At 42.9% G+C, this 25,987-nt stretch overlaps 1 protein-coding gene across 3 annotated transcripts in view; it reads left to right on the top strand.

Moving 5' to 3' along the window:
• pcsk5b (proprotein convertase subtilisin/kexin type 5b) overlaps nt 1-25,987 on the top strand; it is a 337,923-nt gene that overhangs the window by 64,772 nt on the left and 247,164 nt on the right. For all 3 annotated transcript variants that reach the window (XM_078214531.1, XM_078214532.1, XM_078214533.1), the window contains exons 4-5: nt 2,544-2,687; nt 8,702-8,778. In XM_078214531.1, coding sequence (XP_078070657.1) covers nt 2,544-2,687; nt 8,702-8,778 — 221 coding nt within the window. The remainder of the gene's footprint in view (nt 1-2,543; nt 2,688-8,701; nt 8,779-25,987) is intronic.

Below are 25,987 nucleotides of genomic sequence, written 5' to 3'. Positions count from 1 at the left end.
CCCCCACAGCTTGCCTCCTGGACTTGCAGAATCTCACTGGCTGTCCTTTCTGGAGACAATACACATCTCTTTAACCTGTGCTTGATGCTCCCTCCATTCACATTGTCTGTATCTTTAAGACCTGGTTGGCTGTAGAGATTCGCATTCTAATCAGTATTCTGTAACTTGATTTTGTGTCTCTCTGCCCTGTTTGAGAGCAGCTTTCGACTCCATCTGACGAAGGAGCAGCGCTCCGAAAGCTAATGGCATTTGTTACCAAATAAACCTGTTGGACTTTAACCTGGTGTTGCTAAACCCCTTACTGTGTTTACCCCAGTCCAACGCCGGCATCTCCACATCATGCAAGGGAGGTCCCAGGGGATTGGAGGATAGCCAATGGTGTTCCTTTGTTTAAGAAGGGTAGCAAGAATAATCCAGGTAATTACAGGCCGGTGAGCCTTACATCAGTGGTAGGGAAATTATTGGAGAGGATTCTTCGAGACAGGCTTTATTCCCACTTGGAAATAAGTGGACCTTTTAGTGAGAGGCAACATGGTTTTGTGAAGGGGAGGGCGTGTCTCACGAACTTGATCGAGTTTTTCGAGGAAGTGACAAAGATGATTGATGAGGGTAGGGCAGTGGATGTTGTCTACATGGACTTAGTAAGGCCATTGACAAGGTCCCTCATGACAGACTGGTGCAGAAGGTAAAGTCGCATGGGATCAGAGGTGAGCTGGCAAGGTGGATACAAAACTGGCTCAGTCAAAGAAGACAGAGGGTAGAAGTGGAAGGGTGCATTTCTGAATGGAGGGCTGTGACAAATGGTGTTCCTCAGGGATCAGTGCTGGGACCTTTGCTGTTTGTAATATATATAAATGACTTGGAGGAAAATGTAACTGGATTGATTAGTAAGTTTGCTGATGACACAAAGGTTGATGAATTTGCGGATAGCGATGAGGACCATCAGAAGATACAGCAGGATATAGATCAGTTGGAGACTTGGACAGAGAGATGGCAGATGGAGTTTAATCTGGACAAATGTGAGGTAATGCATTTTGGAAGGTCTAATACAGATAGGAAATATACAGTAAATGGCAGAACCCTTAAGAGTATTGATCGGCAAAAGGATCTGGATGTACAGGTACATAGGTCACTGAAAGTGGCAATGCAGTTGGGGAAGGTAGTCAAGAAGGCATACGGCATGCTTGCCTTCATCGGTCGGGGTATTGAGTTTAAAAATTGGCAAGTCCTGTTGCAGCTTTATAGAACCTTAGTTAGGCCGCACTTGGAATATAGTGTTCAATTCTGGTCGCCACACTATCAGAAAGATTTGGAAGCTTTGGAGAGGGTACAGAAAAGATTTACCAGGATGTTGCCTGGTATGGAGGGCATTAGCTATGAGGAGAGGTTGGAGAAACTTGGTTTGTTCTCACTGGAGCAACGGAAGTTGAGGGGAGACCTGATAGAAGTCTACAAGATTGAGAGGCATGTACAGAGTGGATAGTCAGAAGCTTGTTCCAAGGGTGGAAGTCAATTAATAGGGGGCATAGGTTTAAGGTGCGAGGGGCAAGGTTTAAAGGAGATGTATGAGGCAGATCTTTCACACAGAGTGGTGGGTGCCTGGAACTTGTTGCCGGGGGAGGTCGTGGAAACGGATGCGGTAGTGACTTGACAAGTGCATGAATAGGATGGGAATAGAGGGATATGGTCCCTGGAAGGGTAGGGGGTTTTAGTTAAGTCGGGCAGCATAGTCAGTGCAGGCTTGGAGGGCCGAAGGGCCTGTTCCTGTGCTGTAATTTTCTTTGTTCTTTGTTCCCATGTATCAGCTGTCCTTGTCATTCCAGATGTGGCATAGTGGTTAGTGCTGCTGCCTCACAGCTCCATGGACCCGGGTTTGATTCCAGCTTTGTCTGTGTGGAGTTTGCACATTCTCCCCTTGTCTGCTTAGGTTTCCTCCGAGTGCTCTGGTTTTCTCCCACAGTCCTAAGATATTCAGGCTAGGAGGATTGGCCATGCTAATTTGCCGCTTAGTGTCCAAAGCTGTCTAGGTTTGGTGGATTAGCTGTGGTAAATGCATGGGGCTACAGGGATAGGGTTGGGGAGGGGTGTGGGTCAGGGTAAGAAGCTCTTTTGCTGAGTTTGGAGCAGACCTGGTCGGCCGAATGGCCTCCTTCTGCACTCAAAGGATTCAATGAAAGCGTGGTCAAGATTACAAGTTTGGAAGGTGGTGCTGAAGGAACTGGTGAATTACTGCAATGCATCTTGTAGATGGTACACACTGCTGCCACTGCGCATCGCTGGTGGAGGGAGTGAATGTTAAAAGTGGTGGATGGGGTGCCAATCAAATGGGCTGTTTTGTACTGGATGGTCTCGAGCTTCTTGAGTGTTGTTGGAGCTGTGCTCATTTGGTCAAACTGGGAGTATTTTATCGCACTCCTGACTTGTGAATTGTAGATGGTGTTTTTTTTTGTTCTTCTCATTGAAAGTGCTCTTGTGCTGAATTCAAAAATTTGTTTCTTGTAATTGACAGTAACTTTAAACCTTTTTGTTTTTCCACCCATTAGCACTGCAATGATGATACTCACCACTGCCAGTCAGATATGAACATAGTAGGTGCCTGGCGGAGAGGCTACACTGGTCGAAATGTAGTGGTAACCATTCTGGATGATGGCATTGAGAGAAACCACCCTGACTTGCAGCAGAATTATGTACGTGTTTTTTGTTGGCTGATCCCTCAAACAAGTATTGCATACATTTGCGTTTAAAAGTATGCTAACAAGATTTATTTGGGTCATCATGTAAATTGGAGTTATGACATTAAAGGAAACTAAAATAATTAAACTAATAAAGTTTTCGAAATTGTTGCTTCTTCCTTGTAGATTTTGGACCCATAATCATTTGTGCAAGTGGAATTTGAGCTCACGCACCCATTACACTTGGGTGCATGCTTCTGATATTTATGCAACTATTTCAGTTGGGCAATGACGGATAATCTTGATGACTGTGATTGTTTCTTCTTATCTCAAGAATGCATTTGCAATTTAAAACTTACAATTTAATTAGATTTGTGGTTTTTAAAATTGTTTTTGAATATATTTAATAATCTAAAATTAGTACAATGCAAATAATCTCTGTTGCATTATTATGTGTGAACTAAATGCCTCTCATGAACTGAACAGGATAAGAGCTTCCTTTCCAGTCATCGAGATATCACATCAGCCAGGACAATTTGAGGCTCAAATGTAGAAGCAAGTCTTCTCGTTGTTTATTGTGAAAATACATTTATTACTTTGAGCTCCCTTCTCTCTCCTTCCCCTCACATCCAATAGCAGTATTATTCAGTATAAATGAAGATGGGAAATTACAAGTTTTATTATTCATGTAGAGTATATGTGAATTCATTGCAAAGGAGTTTCTTTAAATTTGTGAATTTAAATGTTTTAATATCCAGCACTTTAATTGGTCTACAATAAACTTTGCATTATTGTAGCCAATAAAATATTGCATTTATGCAACACCTTATTATGCCCTAACCACTTTACAACCAATGGATTGTTCTTGAAATGCAGTCAGTGCGGCGTAAGCAAACGAAGAGCCTGAATTGCACGCACACACGTCCCATGGACAGCAAATGAGATGAATGAATGGACAATCTGTTTTTGGTGAAGGATAATGAGTTAGGACATGGGGAGATCTCTGCAGAGAACACCTTGGGATCACATCTGCCTGAGTTGGCAGGAATGAGACATTGGTTTAATGTCTTAACTGACAATGCAGCTCTCCTTTGATGTTTAAATCATTAAACGAAGTTGGAACATGGTTAAATAAAGAATTGCACCTTTTATCTGATTACTCTTGAGATTCCTTCAAGTGGCTCGAAATTTACTTTCTGTTGAGACAACTCATTTAAAGATGCCAAAATACATCTATCAGACTATTTCAAAAGGCTGGTGATCCTTGTTACATTTATAGCTGAACTTTTAGAAATATGCAGGCACTGCTACACAAAGACAAGCTATTCCATCCGATCAGTACATGTTGGCATTTGCCATTTTATCCAAGCCAATAGTTCTAATATTTATGCACCTTGTATCCATAACCCTTTCAATATCTTTCACAACTGCTAACTCTAGATATGAATTCCACATGCTATCAATGCTCCAACCATCAATTGGAAATGACTGACATTTAATCTTGTATATATGGCCATCATTCTTGACTCCATAACGACTAAACTGTCTGCTTCTATTTATCCTGCCCTTTTTTTTTCATTCCACTTCTATTGTATGGCCTCATAATTTGTATTGTTCTTGTGGGGGAAAGAAGGTGCATCTTTTTGTACTTCCTCTTGCCAGACAGCATTTTACTGGAGCAGTGTTGTAAGCTCTCAAAAGGATCAAAATACTGTCCATTGTGTGGATATTGCAACAGTACTTTAACGGAGAACTTAATGTTGTAATGAAATCTAGAATTCTATTAATTGTTTTACCACAATCTTATCAACCTGAACTGATGCCTTTAATGACAGGACAAAACATGTGGTCATCTCTGGTGCGTTGCCAGTGCCACGTGATAGCGAGTTGAGGAACAGGGAGAGAGTGCAGTTAAACATGTGGTTGCAGGGATGGTGTAGGAGGGAGGGTTTCAGCTACGTGGATAATTGGAACACATTCTGGGGAAGGTGGGACCTGTACAAACAGGACGGGGTGCACCTGAACCAGAGGGGCACCAATATCCTGGGAGGGAAATTTGCTATGGCTCTTCAGGGGGGTTTAAACTAATTTGTCAGAGGGGTGGGAAAAGGAGTTGTAGTCCGGAAGTCAGTGTTGAGGGTAGTGAGGTATTGGGGAAGGTATCAAGGTCAAGGGTGGGTACCAGTAGACAGGAATGTGGGTTGAAGTGTGTCTACTTCAATGCAAGGAGCATCCGGAACAAGGTAGATGAACTTGGGGTGTGGATTGGTACTTGGGACTACGATGTTGTGGCCATTACGGAGACATGGGTAGAACAAGGACAGGAATGGTTGTTGGACGTTCCGGGTTATAGATGTTTCAGTAAGTGTAGGGAAGCTGGTAAAAGAGGTGGAGGAGTAGCATTGTTAATCAAGGATAGCTTAACGGCTGCAGAAAGGCACTTCGAGGGGGATTGGCATACTGAGATAATATGGGCTGAAGTTAGAAATAGGAAAGGAGTGGTCACGTTGTTAGGAGTTTACTGTAGGTCCCCAAATAGTAATAGAGATGTGGAGGAGAAATTGCTAAGCAGATTATGGATAGGTGTGGGGGTCACAGGGTAGTTGTCATGGGGGACTTTAACTTTCCAAATATTGATTGGAACCTTTGTAGGTCGAATAGTTCGGATGGGGCAGTTTTTGCGCAGTGTGTGCAGGAGGGTTTCCTGACACAATATGTGGATAGGCCGACAAGAGGTGGGGCCACATTGGATTTGGTACTGGGAAATGAACCGGGCCAAGAGTTAGAGTTGATTGTGAGAGAGCACTTTGGAGATAGTGACCACAATTCGGTGTCTTTTGTTATTGCAATGGAGAGGGATAGGGTCGTAAGGCAGGGCAAGGTTTATAATTGGGGGCGGGGTAATTATGATGCGATTACGCAAGAATTACGGGGCATAAGATGGGAACAGAAACTCTCAGGGAAAGGCACTAATGAAAAGTGGAACTTTTTCAAGGAACAAATACTGTGTGTCCTTGATCGGTATGTCCCTGTCAGGCAGGGAGGAAATGGCTGAGTGAGGGAACCATGGTTCACAAAAGAATGTCTTGTAAAAAGGAAGAGGGAAGCTTATGTAGGGATGAGGAAACAAGGTTCAGATGGCCCGATTGAGGGTTACAAGTTAGCAAGGAATGAGCTGAAAAAGGGGCTTAGGAGAGCTCGGAGGGGGCATGAGAAGTTCTTGGCGGGTCGGATCAAGGAAAACCCCAAGGCTTTTTACTCTTATGTGAGGAATAAAAGAATGACCAGGGTGAGTAGTGGGAACTTGTGTATGGAGTCAGTAGAGATAGGAGAGGTGATGAATGAATACTTTTCTTCAGTGTTCACCAAGGAGAGGGGCCATGTTTTTGAGGAAGAGAAGGTGTTACAGGCTAATAGGCTGGAGGAAGTAGATGTTCGGAGGGAGGATGTACTAGCAGTTTTGAATAAACTGAAGTTCGATAAGTCCCCTGGACCTGATGAAATATATCCTAGGATTCTTTGGGAGGCAAGGGATGAGATTGCAGAGCCTTTGGCTTTGATCTTTGGGTCCTCACTGTCCACGGGGATGGTGCCAGAGGACTGGAGAGTGGCGAATGTTGTTCCTCTGTTAAAGGGAATAGAAATGACCCTGGTAATTATAGGTCGGTTAGTCTTACTTCGGTGGTTGGTAAGTTGATGGAAAAGGTCCTTGGGGATGGGATTTACGACCATTTAGAAAGATGCAGATTAATCCGGGATAGTCAGCACGGATTCGTGAAGGGCAAGTCGTGCCTCACAAATTTGATTGAATTTTTTGAGGAGTAACTAAGTGTGTTGATGAAGGTAGGGCAGTTGATGTCATATACATGGATTTTAGTAAGGCGTTTGATAAGGTTCCCCATGGTCGGCTTATGATGAAAGTAAGGAGGTGTGGGCTAGAGGGAAAGTTGGCCGATTGGATAGGTAACTGGCTACCTGATCGAAGACAGAGGGTGGTGGTGGATGGAAAATTTTCGGATTGGAGGCAGGTTGCTAGCGGAGTGCCACAGGGATCAGTGCTTGGTCCTCTGCTATTTGTGATTTTTATTAATGACCTAGAGGAGGGGGCTGAAGGGTGGATCAGTAAATTTGCTGATGACACCAAGATTGGTGGAGTAGTGGATGAGGTGGAGGGCTGTTGTAGGCTGCAAAGAGACATAGATAGGATGCAAAGCTGGGCTGAAAAATGGCAAATGGAGTTTAACCCTGATAAATGTGAGGTGATTCATTTTGGTCGGACTAATTTAAATGTGGATTACAGGGTCAAAGGAGTTTAAGAGCCGTGGGGTTATGCTGCAACTGTACAGGACCTTGGTGAGACCACATTTGGAATATTGTGTGCAGTTCTGGTCACCTCACTATAAGAAGGATGTGGAAGCGCTGGAAAGAGTGCAAAGGAGATTTACCAGGATGCTGCCTGGTTTGGAGGGTAGGTCTTATGAGGAAAGGTTGAGGGAGCTCGGGCTGTTCTCTCTGGAGCGGAGGAGGTTGAGGGGAGACTTAATAGAGGTTTATAAAATGATGAAGGGGATAGATAGAGTGAACGTTCAAAGACTATTTCCTCGGGTGGATAACTATCGGGTTCATGGTGGGAGATATAGGAAGGATATCAGAGGTAGGTTCTTTACGCAGAGAGTGGTTGGGGTGTGGAATGGACTGCCTGCAGTGATAGTGGAGTCAGACACTTTAGGAACATTTAAGCGATTATTGGATAGGCACATGGAGCACACCAGGATGATAGGGAGTGGGATAGCTTGATCTTGGTTTCAGATAAAGCTCGGCACAACATCGTGGGCCGAAGGGCCTGTTCTGTGCTGTACTGTTCTATGCTCTATGTTCTAATGTTGTGTGAACATGTCCCCCCCCCCCAATCCAAGTTCTCTGCTTTTCTGTAACACCAAGCCTAATTCTCAAGTATTATTATTATTTCTAGGAAAAGGCATCATCTTTCACTTACTAACACTGAATGGATCTATTACCTTTAGCCTAATTCCAGATGTCCTTTTGTAATTTTGTACCCTTTTGTAAATGTTGTTATTATTTTCTCCCTACTGACTTACTGTTTGACCCAGTATGCTGCCACTTCCCCAGTTCCATACCCCTTGATCTTCTCTTGCAACCTCTCTATTGCTACCTTGTCAAAGGCTTTCTTTCATAAAATCCATTTACCTAAAATCATTGCCTTTTCCCTCATCCACTATGTCTGTACATCTTTAATTAAAGACTATTACTGAAATTTTCCCCATTATAGATGTTAAACTAACTGGCTCACAATTAAGCTGATTAGCTGTGCTTCCCTTTATAAAATGAGCATTGTATTGGCTACTCTCCAGTTGTCTAGCGTACATCCAAATTCAACAAAACCCTGAACTATTTCCAGGCCCACTTCAGTTTGATCCCTCAATTCCTTTAGGATCCTACCATGTATCCCATCACACTGATGGAAAGTAATATGTATTTTTGCAACAATTAATTAAATAGGTATATGCTAGAAATATGCAGCACACCAATCAGTACATATCAAGGGAGAAGACAGGTTAAGATATTTTGGGCATGTAAACTTAATTAGGACTGTTCTGATGAAGTTTGCATACTTGAAACATTATGATCTGTGTTTTTCTGTGTAACTGTTAGCTATTGCAACATTTTTCTGTTCTTATGTCAAGTTTCCAACATTTGCTGCTTTTCATTCTTCTATCTGTAATGATGCTGACTGCCAAGAAGTGTTGGCTGAAACTATTGGACTAGCTTTAGCATTTTCAGTAATCTTGGAGTAATTCTGTCCAAGAAATGGTGTGCATAGTCTAAAACCTAGTTTATTTTCTCATGGGGTGGGGGAGGGTGATATTGACACATATTTCCCATCAGCTCTTGTGTGGCTAAGTTGAATCATTTATGCATGGAAAACCTTTTAAGAATGCATGAATTTTACAGTGCCTTTATTTATTAATGTGGATGTGTGATTTTCTCTTTTTCCCCTCTTGCTGTAGGATCAAATGGCTAGCTTTGATGTCAATGGAAATGACTGGGATCCCATGCCTCGCTATGATGCCAGCAATGAGAACAAGTAAGGGAAATGTCTCTATTTCAGCACTAGTCTGCCACAAACATTTTGAGACAAAATTGGCTTGTTGCTGAACTTTTTTCTCTCCATTTAGCATTGTTTTCCTTTCTTAATATTAAAGGAAAAAATGGAATTTCGAGCTAACTTGTTCCATTTCCCGTGAGCTACACCAATCACACTTTGAACATGCAGTCTCATAGCAAATAAATAACCTGTGCTCCCAGGTTCATGAAACTATTAGCGGCTCAGGAATAATTTATTTAGTTGGAAAGTCGTACAAAGTACATATCTGAACTTCTGACATGCAATTCTGGCCAATGAGTCTGTCTGCCTTCTGTGCCATTGGAACATTACCCTGACGCAAGTAAATATAAGCACAAATGCTTCACTGATCAGCTAATGCTGAATTTTAGATTAATAATGTTATTTACTTCATGCAGCTTCATGTAGATTCAAGACCTGTTAAGGATCATGAAGTCTCCACTGCTGAACTTGAATGTTCATGAACAACTAACAAGTGATAATTCACTGTAGAATAGTTCCACATTCTCAACAGTTTCTCTCTTAAGAGACCTTTTATTTACACTGTTTGGAATTCAGGGAACCTTGATGTCTGAAAAATAGCTCCTGGTCTTCATGCAGCTAAATCTAGAATGGCAGCAGATGTGTGGACCCAGGTAACATAGGGCTTGCCAGCCTGTGGAAACTAGATTTAGCAACACATATGTCGGAAGCTGATAAATTTATCCTGGGTTCCTGAAATCTGAATTCAAAGAAGACGGATGATAAAAGCAGTTTAGTGTTGATTTTTCAAAGTAAAATTGTGCACCCGGAGTGCTTGCTTACATTTTAAATATTATTTCTGTAATGTATTCTTATGGGGAGGAATACATAGATCTCTCAAACCCACTTTTGATTTTGGGAGATATGGAAATGGTGACGGAAACAACTTTGACATGTTTCATGCGATAACTTTTTAAAAAAATTAATGGTCCAAGATGGCCAGTATAAAAATCCGTGGGCAGGATTATTTGGATGGTGAGGTTTAGTGCCCTGCCACCCCAATCGGAGCAACTCTGCAGCTGCTTAACACATTGAGGAGCATTAATTGGCTGGAGACAAGATTTCCTTCATTGCTCACTCAGGCCAAAGTCTCACCTCAGAGATACTAGCCAATCTAGTTGGCTGGCAACTCTATAGTCCCAACAGTGCCAGCACCAGCAGTAGCCAGGACTAGAACTACAAGCAGCCCTCTGATTTGAAGTTTGAGTCCAGGTCCAAGTACCTGCAGCGGCTCTAGGGTGAGAAGGGGAGGCTAGGCCGAGGAGCATGGGGTGTTGATGGAGAGGTCGAGGAGCGGCGGGGGGGGGGGGGGGGGGGGGGGTGGTTTTGCTGCGCCCATGGTGGTTACACCCATAGTGGCTAGGGGACAGACCTTGGGAGAGATGAGCTGCGCAAAATTGAAAGAGGGCCTATGAGGAAGGCAAACCCAGCTTCCCACCTGAGGCCCCAGCAGGGATATATGTTGGGATTTCTTCCTGCTCACGAACTCCTCCCAGCAGCTTGTCAGAAGAATTTGAGATTTGAACATTTAGTCTAATTTAGTGTGTTTTTTTCATAACCATGCAATTTTGTTTACTGTTGTTTACCTTGGGTAGGAATCAGTAATTGGATACTGCGTACTGTTACAAACTACTATGTACTGTTGTGGTAAATGAAAAATTACTGATAGTGATGTTGATGCTGGTGTGGGAGTTCTTAAAATGTCTTGCTGTGTCGTACACAAAGCTTAGTGTTCAGCTTGTTGGAGCAGCAGTTGCTGAGTATTTTAACAGTTGTATAGTTATTGAAACTGTGAGCTGGCAGTTTTGTATTGGACATTCTCTTAACCTTCCTCTGCTGGTCTGGTTCATCAGTCAAGGACTTTTTAATTGAATTTAAGTTATTTACAAGATAGCACTCGAGTGAATGACTTATTACGTGCTGGGAAAAGTGGAACCATCATAATTTACTGTGATTAAATTCTGAAATAAATTGTTAATGGATGTATAGCAGTGAAAAGTCTGCTTATTCATATTTTACCCACACCCAACACTTAGAAATAGATTTGAAAGTGCCCCACCCCACCCCATATCTCCTGTTGGAATGAGGGGAGGTAAATGATTTTTGTAATCCACCATGAGTGTTTCACTCCAACTGTTCCCTGCTAACGGGGAGCTGGCGGCCCGACCCTGCTGGAGTGAAGGGGGGGGGGGGCCATGGAGGCCCCACCAGGAGGTCAGAGGTAAGGTGGGGTCGGGGGGTGGGGACTCTCGGCCATGCCAGCCTGGCTCCTGGCACTGCCCAAGGGACAAAGTGGAAATACCCAGGGGCTTGGCACTGTCCACCGGGCATCGGGCAGATTGAGCTGGACTGGGAGGGGGTCAAGGCTGGCCTGGAGACAACAGGGTGACCATCAATCGGTGTGTGAGGTTGGGAGCGATGCGGGCTTGCTGTGTTGGCCAATCATTGGGAGACCGGCAGTGCGGAGTTTCTGCGTATGCGCTGATCTCCACTCTGACAGAGTGGCCCGCTCAGCGCTATGCTTCCGGCCTCTCCAGTGGGAATAGCCCCCGCCCACAGATTTTCAGCGTGATTCACGCTAGGGCACTCTGCATCAGAGTGTGGGAGATTCGTTTTGAAAATCTTGAAGAAAACAGCGGGATTTACCCCAGCTTTTTTGTGAATTTGCCACTTAGAATGTTTTTTGGGAGAATTCCACCGTTATCTTTCCAGAATGCCAATTCTTCTGTCTTCCCTATACAGTATTTAATCAAAACCCTTTACTACCAATTCTGGGAGTTTTCAAAGATGCAAATTGTGGAGGAAAAGACCAATCGCAGCAGAAAATTAGAAATTCTGATGGTATTTGTTGTATAATGGGGCGGCACGGTAGCACAGTGGTTAGCACTGCTGCTTCACAGCTCCAGGGGCCTGGGTTCGATTCCTGGCTTGGGTCACTGTCTGTGTGGAGTTTGCACATTCTCCTCGTGTCTGCGTGGGTTTCCTCCGGGTGCTCCGGTTTCCTCCCACAGTCCAAAGATGTGCGGGTTAGGTTGATTGGCCATGCTAAAATTGCCCCTTAGTGTCCTGGGATGCGTAGATTAGTGGGTAAAATATGTAGGGATATGGGGGTAGGGCCTGGATGGGATTGTGGTCGGTGCAGACTCGATGGGCCGAATGGCCTCTTTCTGTACTGTAGGGTTTCTCTGATTTCTTCTCTGATAATTATCATTTCATTTATGAGCAGGCAAAAATACCAAGAAGGTAATCATCTCAGATTTGTGCTTTAGAAAGGGGGAAGAAATAAAATGGCAAGTTGAAAGCGTCCATAAAGATCTCTAATTGGATGCTGTTCAGAAAAAAACATGTTGCAACAGAAGTGAAAAACATACTTTTTGGAATTTGTAGCAAAGTTTTGTTTGACCAGACTAAACTCCACTCGCATCAATGAAACTCGGGCACGGAGAATGGAATAGTAAAACTGTCTAGTGTTGAGTCTGCCTATTGCCTTGGTGCGGTCAGGTTGTACTTGGTGCATAGTATTGACTGGCTCATCTGTTGTAGCAAGCAAGAAATTATGTGGTTTTCTGCGTTCTTGTCTCGAGGCCCAGTCCAGTATGAGAGTCCAAATGTAAGCTCAAATTGGGGCTAAAATATGTCATAGAGAAAGTAGTTTTCAAGTGTGGATGTGATTTGCTCAGTGAAAAGAAATATGTTGCACTTGAACAAAATACCAAAATAGTTGTAACTAGGAAAAGGATTTTTAATCAAGTCATCCTTCACTATAATGCACAAATAGAAAAGATAATTCAACTCATCATAGCAATAACCCTGATTGAGATCAGTTAATATTATTTGTGATACTGAACAGGCAGTTCATTGCAATTAAGTTAATTAGTATTTGGAAGAAAGTAATTTTATAGATGGAATCATAAGCATATCGGTGCTATTTGTTGTGGGGTTGGGGGTGCAGGAAGAGGCCTATAAATGGCAATGGTTTAGCCTTCAATGAACCAAATTGCTGGTTTATTCACCCACCTTTGGTTAAAAACAGAAAGCTGGAAATACTCATCAAGTCGAGCATGTGTGGAGGGAGAACTCAAAAAACATTTCAATTTGATGATGTTTCATCTAAATACATTGTATTCCATTAACAGCTATTTTGTCCTGATTAGTCGCAGAGTTTTCCAGTAGTAACTATTACCTATCACTGACACGCTGATGTAATTGTAGGGTGTTGTGTAATTATCTTTTTCTTCTCAGTAAGCAGGATAGAAGGAGCTTTGAATAACAAAGATAAGTGAAAAGAATGCTTTTAATTAAAAATATTAAGAGCACTGTTTCTCCAGCTGCCTTCAGGGCAGATTTGATGGACTAGGTTCATACTGGATCTGGAACAATTGGGACAAGCCAATTAAAGAGCAACCAGGATATCTTATTAGCAATAAAAATTCATTGACAATTCAACCTTTTTGATATCAGTTATATATTTTGTTTCTGTTCTTTCACCCCCACCATCCAGCATGTGCGGCTATGTGCTTCTGTGTTGTATTCTTTCACGATGACATTTGCTGCATTACTCTGCCAAGGTAACCTCTTCTGTCCTATCTTAATCAGCAGGGGATTCAAGGCAAAGCAGTCCAGAGAGCACAAATTGAATCAAATAATTGCGAAAGGCTTCATAAGAACAGCAAAATGATAAAATCAAAATGATGGACAGTGAGAATGCTAGGCAGGAAATTCGGATCCATTGCTGTTATATTTGAATAGTCATACTGACATCCATCTAAAGCACATGGTGCAGTTTCTTTGTCATCTAATTAAGAGAATTCCTTCTCGTGCTGCACCCCTCCATGCAAAAACCTACTGGATGGAGTAATGGTGATAATATGGTGGGTGACTGGTTGCCCCACAAGTATCAGTCATAATGCGAAGGATGAAACTATTCTGATCCTTTAGTAAAGCAACCCTATTCAAGAATTCACTGAGGTGATCCAATTAATTCTGATTTGTAATTTGACTTGGAACTGATCCCTAATACCTATTACCCTGAGCTCCTTAAATATTCAATTTGCTTATGTATTTTACATAACATTTTAAATGTGAGTATTGAAGGGAATCTTAATGGGGAGTGACCTTTTGAATTCTTCACTTATTTTATTATAAAAAAAAGACTGTATCAATGAAGCCTGAAATGTAGGTTAATTAGTTTGGGCCTCTTGTGCTCACCTGGAGGGAGAGTTGACTGGCACATTCAAAGGTTAATTAGTTAATTTTTTTCTATCACACTCTATGTGAGGGAACTAAGGGTCTAGTGAGAGGGCAGCATTGAAGGAAATCCAGTATTGGTAAGAAAATGGTGCTGGAGAAATTAATGGGATTAAATGCTGACAAATCACCAGGGCCTGATTTTTATCCCAGAGCATTAAAGGAAATGGTCCTGGGAATATTGGATACATTGGAGGCCATCTTCCAAAATTCTATAGATCCTGGAGCAGTTCCTACATATTGGAGCTGTCCATGATGTATATATAAATTACCTGGATGAGGGAACCAAATGTAACCATTTCCAAGCTGGCTGATGACGCAAAACTGGGCAAAATTGAGAGTTGTAATGAGGATGCAAGGAGGCTTCAAGATGATTTGGACAAATTGAGAGAGTGGCAAACACATGGCAGTTGCAGTAAAACATGGCCAAGTGTGAAGTTATATGCTTTGTTGTGAAAGACAGAAAGGAAAGTATTATTTAAATGGTAATATGTTGGAAGTCTGGATGTGTGAAGGGATCTGGGTGTCCTTGTACACCAGTCATGAAAGTGGAGAAGCAGATGCAGCATGCAATTAAGAAGGCAGAAGGACTAGGTTCCTCATCCATCTCTCACTGGCAGGTTCCTATTCTTAAGCCCCCTTCTGGAGCAGTGTTTGAAAGTAAATGCACTGCATTTACTTAAATGTGTTAGCCCACTGGCTAATTGTGAAATACAAGACAGGAAACCTGCTTTCTCAGTGGTGGACAACGGGGAATCTGTGGTGTATCTGGATTTCCAGAAGACATTCACAAGGTGCCGCACAAAAGGCTGCTGCATAAGATAAAGCTGCACGGCGTTAGGGGTAATGTATTAGCATGGATGGAGGATTGGTTAACTAACAGAAAGCGAAGAGTGGGGGTAAATGGGTGTTTTCCTGGTTGACAATCAGTGACTAGTGGTGTGCCTCAGTGATCAGTGTTGGGCCCGCAATTGTTTACAATTTACATAAATGAATTGGAGTTGGGGACCAAGTGTAGTGTGTCAAAGTTTGCAGATGATACTGAGGTGAGTGGTAGAGCAAAGTGTGCAGAGGACACTGAACGTCTGCAAAGGGAAAGGGGGCCTTTGAGGAAGATAACCCCAGCTTCCTGCCTATGCAGAGGGACCTGGGTGTCCTTATGCATGAATCACAAAAAGTTGGTTTGCAAAGGCAGCAGGTAATTAAGAAGGCAAATTCCAGCAAATAGAATTTTGTCCTACATTGCTAGAGAGATGGAGTTTAAAAACAGGGAGGTTATGTTGCAGCTGTATAATGTGCTGCTGAGGCCACACCTGGAGTACTGTGTACAGTTTTGGTCGTCTTACTTGAGAAAGGATATACTGGCACTGGTGGGGGTGCAGAGGAGATTCACTAGGTTGATTCCGGAGTTGAGAGGGTTGGCTTATGAGGAGAGACTCAGCAGACTGGGACTGTACTCATTGGAATTCAAAAGAATGATGGGGGATCTTATAGAAACATACAAAAATTATGAAAGGGAATAGATACAATAGAAGCAGGGAGGTTATTTCCACTGGCGGATGAAAGGGTTGTGAATCTGTGGAATTCCCTGCCCGGTGAAGCAATTGGGGCTACCTCGTTGAATGTTTTTAAGGCAAGATAGATAGATTTTTGAACAGTGAAGGAATTCAGGGTTATGGTGAGCGGGCGGGTAAGTGGAGCTGAGTCCACGAAAAGATCAACCGTGATCTTATTGAATGGTGGAGCAGGTTTGAGGGGTCAAATGGCCTATTCCTGTTCCTAGTTCTTATGTTCATCTAAGGAGTAGCCTAACAGTTTGTTTGCAGTAAATTTATAGGATGCATATCGAACGTCTGAGAAAATAAACTAAATGTGGGGCCAGATTCTCCGACTTTGCCTGTAGTCAGGATTCTCCTGCCCTGCTGCAGTGAACGGAGATTTGGTTGAGCGCCAAATTCTCCATTCTCGCTGGCAGTGGCAGTGGGGTGTGAGCGGCCAGAGAATTCCGGCCACAATTTAAGAACAAATTCTTTTACTTGAATGCTTTGCTTTGTCTGAATGCTTTTTTGTTTTGCAGAAACATTCCTTCCTGCAGATTGTGATTAACAATGTTTTGTTGTCTTCAATGAACATTTAACAATTTTGAACAGACTCCAAAAGCCACAGTGCACCATTTTATCAATTTACCCCAATTTTACATGAATGCTGTGGTTCCACCAGGAATCAAACATGAAAGTATAACGAACATTAAACAATAATTGTTCTGACCAGCAATGGATTGGTAACAGATAATTTCTATGCTGTAATTCAGGAACTTCATCCCAATAGGGTTCCCATCTGTGAAGATTGTTCCGTTATAATCGATGATCTGTTCACAGCAAATTCCAAAACAATGTTATCTCAAGTAAGGATTAATAAAAAAATATACTTTTATATTCCTGAATATATAATTTGAGTTTTATTCTCGAAATAATGCTGTTCTTGAAGGGTTGCACCCAAATAGTAATGTTGAAACACAGTGTGAAAATAGATGAGTCCCCTGGGCCGGATGGGATTTATCCTAGGATTCTCTGGGAGGCTAGGGAGGAGATTGCAGAGCCTTTGGCTTTGATCTTTATGTCGTCATTGTCTACAGGAATAGTGCCAGAAGACTGGAGGACAGCAAATGTTGTCCCCTTGTTCAAGAAGGGGAGTAGAGACAAACCTGGTAATTATAGACCAGTGAGCCTTAGAAATCATAGAAACGCTGCAGTACAGAAAGAGATGATGTGGAGATGCCGGCGTTGGACTGGGGTAAACACAGTAAGAATTTTAACAACACCAGGTTAAAGTCCAACAGGTTTATTTGGTAGCAAAAGCCACACAAGCTTTCGGAGCTGCAAGCCCCTTCAGGTGAGTGGGAATTCTGTTCACAAACAGAGTTTATGAAGACACAGACTCAATTTACATGAATGATCCAGAGGGGCCTCTGCTGTTTGTCATTTTTATAAATGACCTGGATGCGGGCATAGAAGGATGGGTTAGTAAATTTGCGGATGACACTAAAGTTGGTGGAGTTGTGGACAGTGCGGAAGGATGTTGCAGGTTACAGAGGGACATAGATAAGCTACAGAGCTGGGCTGAGAGGTGGCAAATGGAGTTTAATGCGGAAAAGTGTGAAGTGATTCACTTTGGAAGGAGTAACAGGAATACAGAGTACTGGGCCAATGGTAAGATACTTGGTAGTGTGGATGAGCAGAGAGATCTCGGTATCCATGTGCATAGATCCCTGAAAGTTGGCACCCAGGTTGATAGGGTTGTTAAGAAGGCGCACGGTGTGGTAGCTTTTATTGGTAGGGGGATTGAGTTTCGGAGCCATGAGGTCATGTTGCAGCTGTACAAAACTGGTGCGGCCGCACTTGGAGTATTGCATACAGTTCTGGTCGCTGCATTATAGGAAGGATGTGGAAGCATTGGAAAGGGTGCAGAGGAGATTTACCAGGATGTTGCCTGGTATGGTGGGAAGGTCTTATGAGGAAAGGCTGAGGGACTTGAGGTTGTTTTCGTTAGAGAGAAGAAGGTTAAGAGGTGACTTAATAGTGGCATATAAGATGATCAGAGGATTAGATAGGGTGGATAGTGAGAGCCTTTTTCCTCGGATGGTGATAGCTAGCATGAGGGGACATAGCTTTAAATTGAGGGGTGATAGATATAGGACAGATGTCAGAGGTAGGTTCTTTACTCAGGGTAGTAAGGGCGTGGAATGCCCTGCCTGCAACAGTAGTGGACTCGCCAACGTTAAGGACATTTAAATGATCATTGGATAAACATACGGATGATATTGGAATAGTGTAGGTTAGATGGGCTTTAGGTTGGTTTCACATGTGAAACCAACATCGAGGACCAAAGGGCCTGTACTGCGCTGTAATGTCCTATGTTCTACAGTCCATGTTCTTGCATTTGACTTTTATTTATTAGTCACAAGTAAAGCTTACGTTAACACTGCAATGAAATTCCCCTAGTCGCCACAGTCCAGCGCCTGTTCGAGTCAATGCACCTAACCAGCACATCTTTCAGACTGTGGGAGGAAAACAGAGCACTCGGAGGAAACCCACACAGACATGGGGAGAATGTGCAAACTCCACACAGACAGTGACCCAATCCAGGAATCGAACCCGTGTCCCTGGCGCTGTGAAGGAGCAGTGCTAACCACTGTGCTACCGTGCCGCTCCTGAATTATTATTCAGTTTGTGACATAATCCAGCTGAGCAATTTATTTTGCTTGGAGATGATCAATATAATTGTATGTTTCTAGATAGTTGTTTGGTTTTAATCAGTGTGCACCTTCATAAAATTGTGGGGTGGCTGCTTGCACATAATCAGTTGGGACCTAGATAACAGAGGCCAGGTGCTTACTCAGGGTAGTTGAAAACCAAAGTGAGAGTTCATTGTTGCTGTTGCTGTGGACATACTGCTCAGTTTCAGAGTCACTGCAATTTTTAAAAAAACATACTTGTAGTTATATGATTTGTTGTTATCAGCTACACAAGAGACTATTGAGTGCTGTTCTACCTTTCTGTTCCTCTGTTATTGTTTTGTAAGATTTTTACAATTCGCCCTCCGAAAAAAGTAGTCAGGTATCTGAACCTTAGAAAATTAGTCTTCAAAGCACTCAATTACTGTCAGCTATAATTGATTTTAAACAAGGTTATATTACAGATTTACAGCTCCAAGCTGCTAGTTATGTTTTTGGTTCATGATTTACTATAAAATCAAATAAACAATCGACTTTTAAATAATTAATACCTGATTTTCTAGTCTATTACATTGATCCATGGCTGTTCAGCAACAGTGTCGGAAACTAATTGTAATTAAAAGGGCCACAATGAGGCAATTATTTTTTTCTACGTATTAATTAGAGTAACCATTTGCCATGTTATAAATACTTGGTCATGTCTCCATTAGATGTGAAATTTTAACCATAAATATTTTTCGTGTTGCGTACCTCCACTGATTGATTAGGTATTTTCAACACTGGATATCGTAATCAGTGGTGATTAATGATGTTGCCTTTTCCTGTTATGCAAACTTGCAGTGAAAGATCATCTTCTGTGAACTAAAAGCAACTCTTTATAAAGAGTGGGCATGTGATGAAAGAAGTAAAATACCTTAAATAGGGGCAGGTTAGGTCAACTGGTAGAACAGAGGGGTGAGGAGTTTGGGATTTACAAGGCATTTCTTTTATTGCAGTAAGTGGGGAAGGTCATTTTAAGAAAAAGCTAAAGGTAATTGGCTTTCTAGTGAAAGGTATAGAATGTATGAAGTCCATGCAATGGGAGTACTGTGTGCACTGTTGTGTCCTATTCTATAGGAAGGATATTGTGGTTATTAAAGGTATATAGCCCAATTTGGTTAGGCTACTGCCTAGTATATGGAAATAAAAAATGCACAAAGATCCTAAGAAATGGAATTTGTGTAATCTGCTTAAGGAATAAAGGGGCAATTTTGGTGGAGTTGTTTAAAATTATGAGATGGGGCAAAGTAGATAGCAACAGACTTTCTACTAAATAAGGTAATGTGGATAGAAATTACATCTAAGATTTGGGGTGGTGAGTAGGGAAATCTGTGTAGGAGCAGAAGGTTATGTTAACTTTTAATAAGTTAGCTAGGTGATCGAGGACAAGAGAAATAAAATGATATGGGCCGGAATTTTAGCGGCCCGCCTGCAACAGGAATCTGAGTGGGCAAGGGGAGAACCATGGAAAGGTCCATTAACCTCTGGTGGGATTTTACGGTTTCGGGATGAACGAGGCCGTAAAATCCCACCCATGGTATCAGGCATGCTGAAGGGTCTTGGGCTACTGATTTTGGGTAAACACCAACAGATCAATGCTGGCATGCAGGCACAGTAATTAGCACTGCTGCCACACAGCGCCAAGGACCCAGGTTCAATTCTGGCCTCTGGTCACTGTCTGTGTGGAGTTTGCATGTTTTCGCCGTGTCAATGTGGGTTTCCTTGAGTACTCCAGTTTCCTTCCACAGTCCAAAGATATGTGAGTTGGGGTAATTGGCCATGTCAAATTTCCCCTTTGTGTCAGGAGGGCTAGCAGGGTAAATACATGGGATTACGGGGATAGGGCCTGGGAGGGATTGTTGATGGTGCAGACTCGATGGGCTGAAAGGCCTACCTTTTGCACGATAGGGATCCTATGACTCTATGGTCTAGGACTCTGAGATTGATAGTGTTAGATCGTTGTTTACTATTGTGTAATTTTCTGTAATTCAGTGGAACATGGCCTACTGGGAGCATCACTGTGTGTCTTATTATTGCTAATTGTTTCTGAATCCCCATTTGTTAAAGAAAGACTGTTTCACTCAGCATTTTCTTGCCCTGTAGGTCTAAAGATAAGTTTGTTAGTTTCCACGGAGATATGCTTAGCACATGGCTTGATGTTGTAAATGTGGCTTGTGCTACATCTACTATCGCTCTCAGTATGATCATTTGTTTCTGGTGAGCTGAACAATTTGTGGATTGGCAGTGATCGAAATTTCATAATGATCATCAACAGGGTGCTGCAAATCCCTTATTTTGTGACTTGCTGCAGCCTCCATAACAAGCGAAGACATGTTCAGGTTAACAATCTAATGCTGTGTAAGCAAGACATTTGTTTTGTTTTTAAACAAGAACTACTTGTGAAAGAAGAATCCAAATCCTTCTCTCACAGCTACTTCAATTTTGTCAACAGCAACAACTTGTATTTATTTATTTCTTTTAATTTGTTCTTGGAAGGTGAGCCAGCATTCACTGTCCATCCCTTATTAGCCTTTAAATAAGTAGTTGGCTCGGCCATTTCAGAAGGCAGGTAAGAATCAACCATATCGCTATAGATCTGGAGTCCTGTATAGGCCAGACTGGTTAAAAATGAGCAGATATCTTCCCCTGAAGGACATGAAAATACCAGATGGGTACTTAGGGCAATCTGATAGTTTTAAAAAATTCCGTTATGGGATGTGGGCGTCGCTGGCTGGGCCAGTATTTAATGTTCTTCCCAATTGCCCATGGGAAGGTGGTGGTGGTAAGCTGCCGCCTTAAACCGCATCTATAGTCCATGTGGTGTAGGTACACTCACAGTTATGTTAGAGAGGGAAGTGCAGGATTTTGACCCAGCGACAACGAAGGGAGGATAATATATTTCCAAGTCAGGATGGTGAATGGCTTGGAGGGGAACCTCCCGTTGGTGGTGTTTGCATGTGTCTGCTGCCCTGGTCCTGCTAGATCAATCATGGACGATCTGCAGCCATGGGGGCCACATGCATGCCATCTGTATACTGAGTGAGGCCCGCTTGACATTTTGTTGATTGTTGGTCACACACAGGGTTGCCACATTCCACTGATTTCAGTCTGCATAGATTTTTTTCCTAACGGTATGACTAAGGCAAGGGCAAGTGAAATGAGGTACATGCTGATTGCACAGAGCACTGACTGTGAGAGTCTCTAACCTGCTGTCTCGAATTCCAAAGTGTTGTTTTACCATTTGAAGTTGATGGATCTATTAATATATGAATGATTAAGCATTTTCTAGAACTTGTTGTGAAATATTTGGTGTTTGTTAAATGCATTTAATCTTATTTATGGGGTCATAGTTAGTGAACAAACCTAATGTAGCTGAGATAAAGGAAGGCCACTCATGTGGCCCACTCACTAACCTAGGTTGCCCACCCCTCTGCTGGATTGCAGAAGTCGTGGATTTGGAAGGTGCTGTCTAAGGAGGGTGAGTTCTTGCAGCCCATCTTGTAGGTGGTACACAATGCTGTCACTGTTCATCGGTGGTGGAGGGAATGAATGTTTGTGGATGGGGTGCCAATCAAGTGGGCTGATTTATTCTGGATGGAGTTGAGCTTCTTGCGTGATGTTGGAGTTGTACTCATCCAGGCAAGTGGAGAATATTCCATCACACACCTAACTTCTGCCTTGTAGATGGTGGACAGTTCTTGGGCGTCAGAAGGTGAGTTACTCCCCACAGATTCCGAGCCTCTTGCCTGCTCTTGTAGCCATGGTATTTATACGGCTAGTCCAGTTCAGTTTTTGGTCAATGGTAACCCCAGGATATTGATAGTAGGGTACCATTAAGTGTCAAGGGCTATGGTTAGATTCTCTCTGGTTGGAGATGGTCATTGTCTGGCACTTGTGTCATGAATGTTACTTGTCACTTGTCAGCCCAAGCCTGGATATTGCCCAGGTCTTGCTGCATTTGGACATGACTCCATACTGAATATTATGCAATCATCAGCAAATGTTCCCACTTCTGACTTTACGATGGAAGGAAGGTGATTGATAAAACCGCTGAAGATGTTTGAGCCCAGGACACTTCCCTGTGGAACTCCGCAATGATGACCTGAAACTGAGATGATTGGCCTCCAACCACAACAACCATTTATTCTAAGGCTGTGCCCCCGCGTCCTAGTCTCCCCTGCTATAAGACCATAAGACATAGGAGCGGAAGTAAGGCCATTCGGCCCATCGAGTCCACTCCACCATTCAATCATGGTTGATTTCAACTCCATTTACCCGCTCTCTCCCCATAGCCCTTAATTCCTCGAGAAATCAAGAATTTATCAATTTCTGTCTTGAAGACGCTCAACGTCTCGGCCTCCACAGCCTTCTGTGGCAATGAATTCCACAGACCTACCACTCTCTGGCCGAAGAAATTTCTCCTCATCTCTGTTCTAAAGTGACTCCCATTTCCTTTTGTGCTAGGTATAACTCCAACCAGTGGAGAGTTTTTCCTCCAACTCCCATTGATTCCTGTTTTGCTAGGGCTCCTTGATGAAATACTTGGTCAAATGCTGCCTTGATTTCAAGGGCTGCCACTCTCACCTCTGGAATTAGGCTCTTTCGTCCATGTTTGAACCATGGATGCAATGAGGTCAGAAACTGACCCAAACAGGGACAGTGAGCAGGTTATTGCTGAGTAAGTGCGAGTTGATAACACTGTTGATGACCCCCTCCAATACTTTGCTGATGATAGAGAGTAGACTGTTGGGGTGGTATTTGGCTGGGTTGGATTTGTTCCTTTTTTTGTGTGCAGGACATTCCTGGCAATTTTCCACATTATTGGGTAAATGCCAGTGTTGTAGCTGTACTAGAACAACTTGGCTGGAGGGGCGCAGCAAGTTCTGGAGCACAAGTCTTCAGTACTATTGCTTGATTGTCAGGGCCCATTGCCTTTGCAGTATCCAATGTCTTCACCCATTTCCTGATATCACGTGGTGTGAATTGAGTTGGCTGAAGACTGGCATCTATGATGCTGGGGTCATCTGGAGGAGGCTGAGATGGATCATCCACTCGGAATTTCTGGCTTAAGATTGTTGTGAATGCTTCAGCCTTATCTTCTGCACTGATGTGTTGGATCCTTCCATCATGGAGGATGGCGATATTTGTGGAGCTCCTCCTTCCATGAGTTGTTTAATTGTCCATCACAATTCATGACTAGATGTGGCAGGACTGCAGAGCTTGGATCTGATCCATTGGTTGTCGAATTGCTTAGCTTTGTCTATTTACTTGCTGCTTGTGCTGTTTGGCATGCAAGTAGTTTTGTGTTGTAGTTTCACCAGGTTGACACCTCATTTTTATGTCTGCCTGGTGCTGGTCCTAGCATGCCCTCCTACACACTCCACTGAATCAGGGTTCATTCCCTGGCTCGGTGATAACGGTGGAGTTGGGAACATCCTGGGCCGTGAGGTTGCAGATTGTGGTTGAGTACAATTCTGCTGCTGATGGCCCACAGTGCCTCATAGATGCCCAGTGTTGAGTTGCTAGATCTGTTCAAAGTCTGTCCCATTTAGCATGGTTGTAGTGCCACACAACACAATTATAGATATCCTGAATGTGAGGACTGGACTTTGTCTCCACGAGGACTGTGCGATAGTTAATAATACCAATACTGTCGTGGACAGATGCATCTGTGGCAGACAGGTTGGTGAGGATGAGGCTCAGTTTGTTTTTCCCTCTTGTTGGTTCTCTCAACACCTGTCACAGACCCAGTCTAGCAGCTATGTCCTTTAGGACATGGCCAGCTTGATCCTAGTGATTGTCATTGAAGTGCCCCACCCAGAGTACATTCTGCACCCTTGGTGTTTCCTCCAAGTGGTGTTCAACATGGAGGAGTGCTGATTTAAGTGGGGATTGCATGTGGTAATCAGCAAGAGGTTTCCTTGCCCATGTTTGACCTGTTACCATGGGACCTCATGGGGTCCAGGATCAATGTTAAGGACTCCCAGCGCAACTCGCTCCTGACTGTATACAACTGTGCTACTACCTCTGCTGGGTCTGTCATGGTGGGACAGGATATACCCAGTGATGGTGTCTTGGACATTACCTGTAAGGTATAATTCAGTGAGTATGACTGTTAGACTGTTGCCTGACTACTCTATGGGACAGCTCTCAATTTTGGCACAAGCCCCCTGATGTTAGTAAGGACGATTTTGTAGGGTTGACAGGGCTGAATTTGCTGTTGTCCTTTCTGGTGCCTGGGTCGATGCTGGGTGGTCTGTCCAGTTTCATTTCCTTTAAGGAGAGTCTTCAATGCAATTGTTTTAATTGTATGTTTAATTTGCCTCTGCAGTCAGACTGCTTGTCTGGCATTCAGTCCTGGAATGAGCCACCATTACCTCAAGTTAAACTTTGGGAAAATCATAGCTATCATCTTTGGCTTTAACAGCAAGTTTTGTACCTCGCCACAAAGTTCATTCCCCTCCCCACGCTCTTTCTCTGACTCTAACAGACGACTGTTCACAACCTCAGTCCTGTTTAACCTTGAGCTGCGTTGCTCATCCCATATACTACCCATTACAGAGACTGGCTCCTTCCACCTCTTGCTGCCTCCACTTCTGCTTCAGCCCATGTGCAGTCATAACTCTCATTCATGCCATTGTCATCTCTGGAATCTATTATTCCATTGCTGTCTTGTCCAACATCTCATTCTGCACCCCCCATGAAGGAGAGTTAATCAAAAACTCTGCCAGTATCTCACTGGTACCGCATCCCAGTGCTTGCTGTCTTGCATTGACTCCTGGTCACCCAAAACCTCATTTAAAATTCTCATCTTCTTATTCATATCCTTCATGATCTAAGCTCCCCCCCGCCACTCCCAATTTCTGTAATCTCTGGTATTCGCCTGATGTTAGCTTCCTATACACCCTGAAATCTATAACTTTGGACTTCTTCTATAGACCTCATCCCCATCCTTTCCTTTTTCCTTAACATCTACCTTTTGTCTTTTATCTGTTCCTCCTAGTATTTTCTTTTATAATGTTGATTCTAGGGCATTCGTTTGCATTAAATGTGCTATATTAATTCCACTGCTACTGTTGAAGTGGTAAAACATTGTTTTAAAATTTGTAAAAGATCCCTTGTTTCTCTACTTGCACCACACTGCAATGTTTTCAGGTAGTCAATGCTTGATCTTCATACAATGATACTCTGAATGTTTTTTTATGTTCTGTCAGAATTATTATAATAATACTGATGTTGCTATTTGACTACACTAGTTAAACATAAGAGCTTGTAGGAGAAATGGGTGCTGAAAAAAACATTTATCAGTGAGTACTTACTGAGATTGGCAATTAATTTGAACCCATGTTACTGATGATACCAGATACAAGTGTGCTTGTGTGTGGCTGGAATAACCTGAGGTGCTGTTATGAATAAGTATCAGATTCAAATGTAAAAAATATTGACCTGGTCAACATCTTGTGCATAGCCTGCTTTTTGCTGTACTGATGTTTGAAATTCGGATGGCAGCCACTTGATCATAAACGGTGGCAAAAATCCCTACCATCTAGACAAGGAGGGTATGTATGGGAAATAATTCTGCAGTGGTTTCAAAGTAATTACAGGTCTGACCTGAAGCTGTTCTCACAG

The sequence above is a fragment of the Mustelus asterias genome, chromosome 6 (genome assembly GCF_964213995.1).
Source record: "Mustelus asterias chromosome 6, sMusAst1.hap1.1, whole genome shotgun sequence".
NCBI classification, from domain to species: Eukaryota; Metazoa; Chordata; class Chondrichthyes; order Carcharhiniformes; family Triakidae; genus Mustelus; species Mustelus asterias.
The sequence above is the reverse complement of the archived record's forward strand: the minus strand, read 5'-3'. Positions and strand labels throughout refer to the sequence as shown.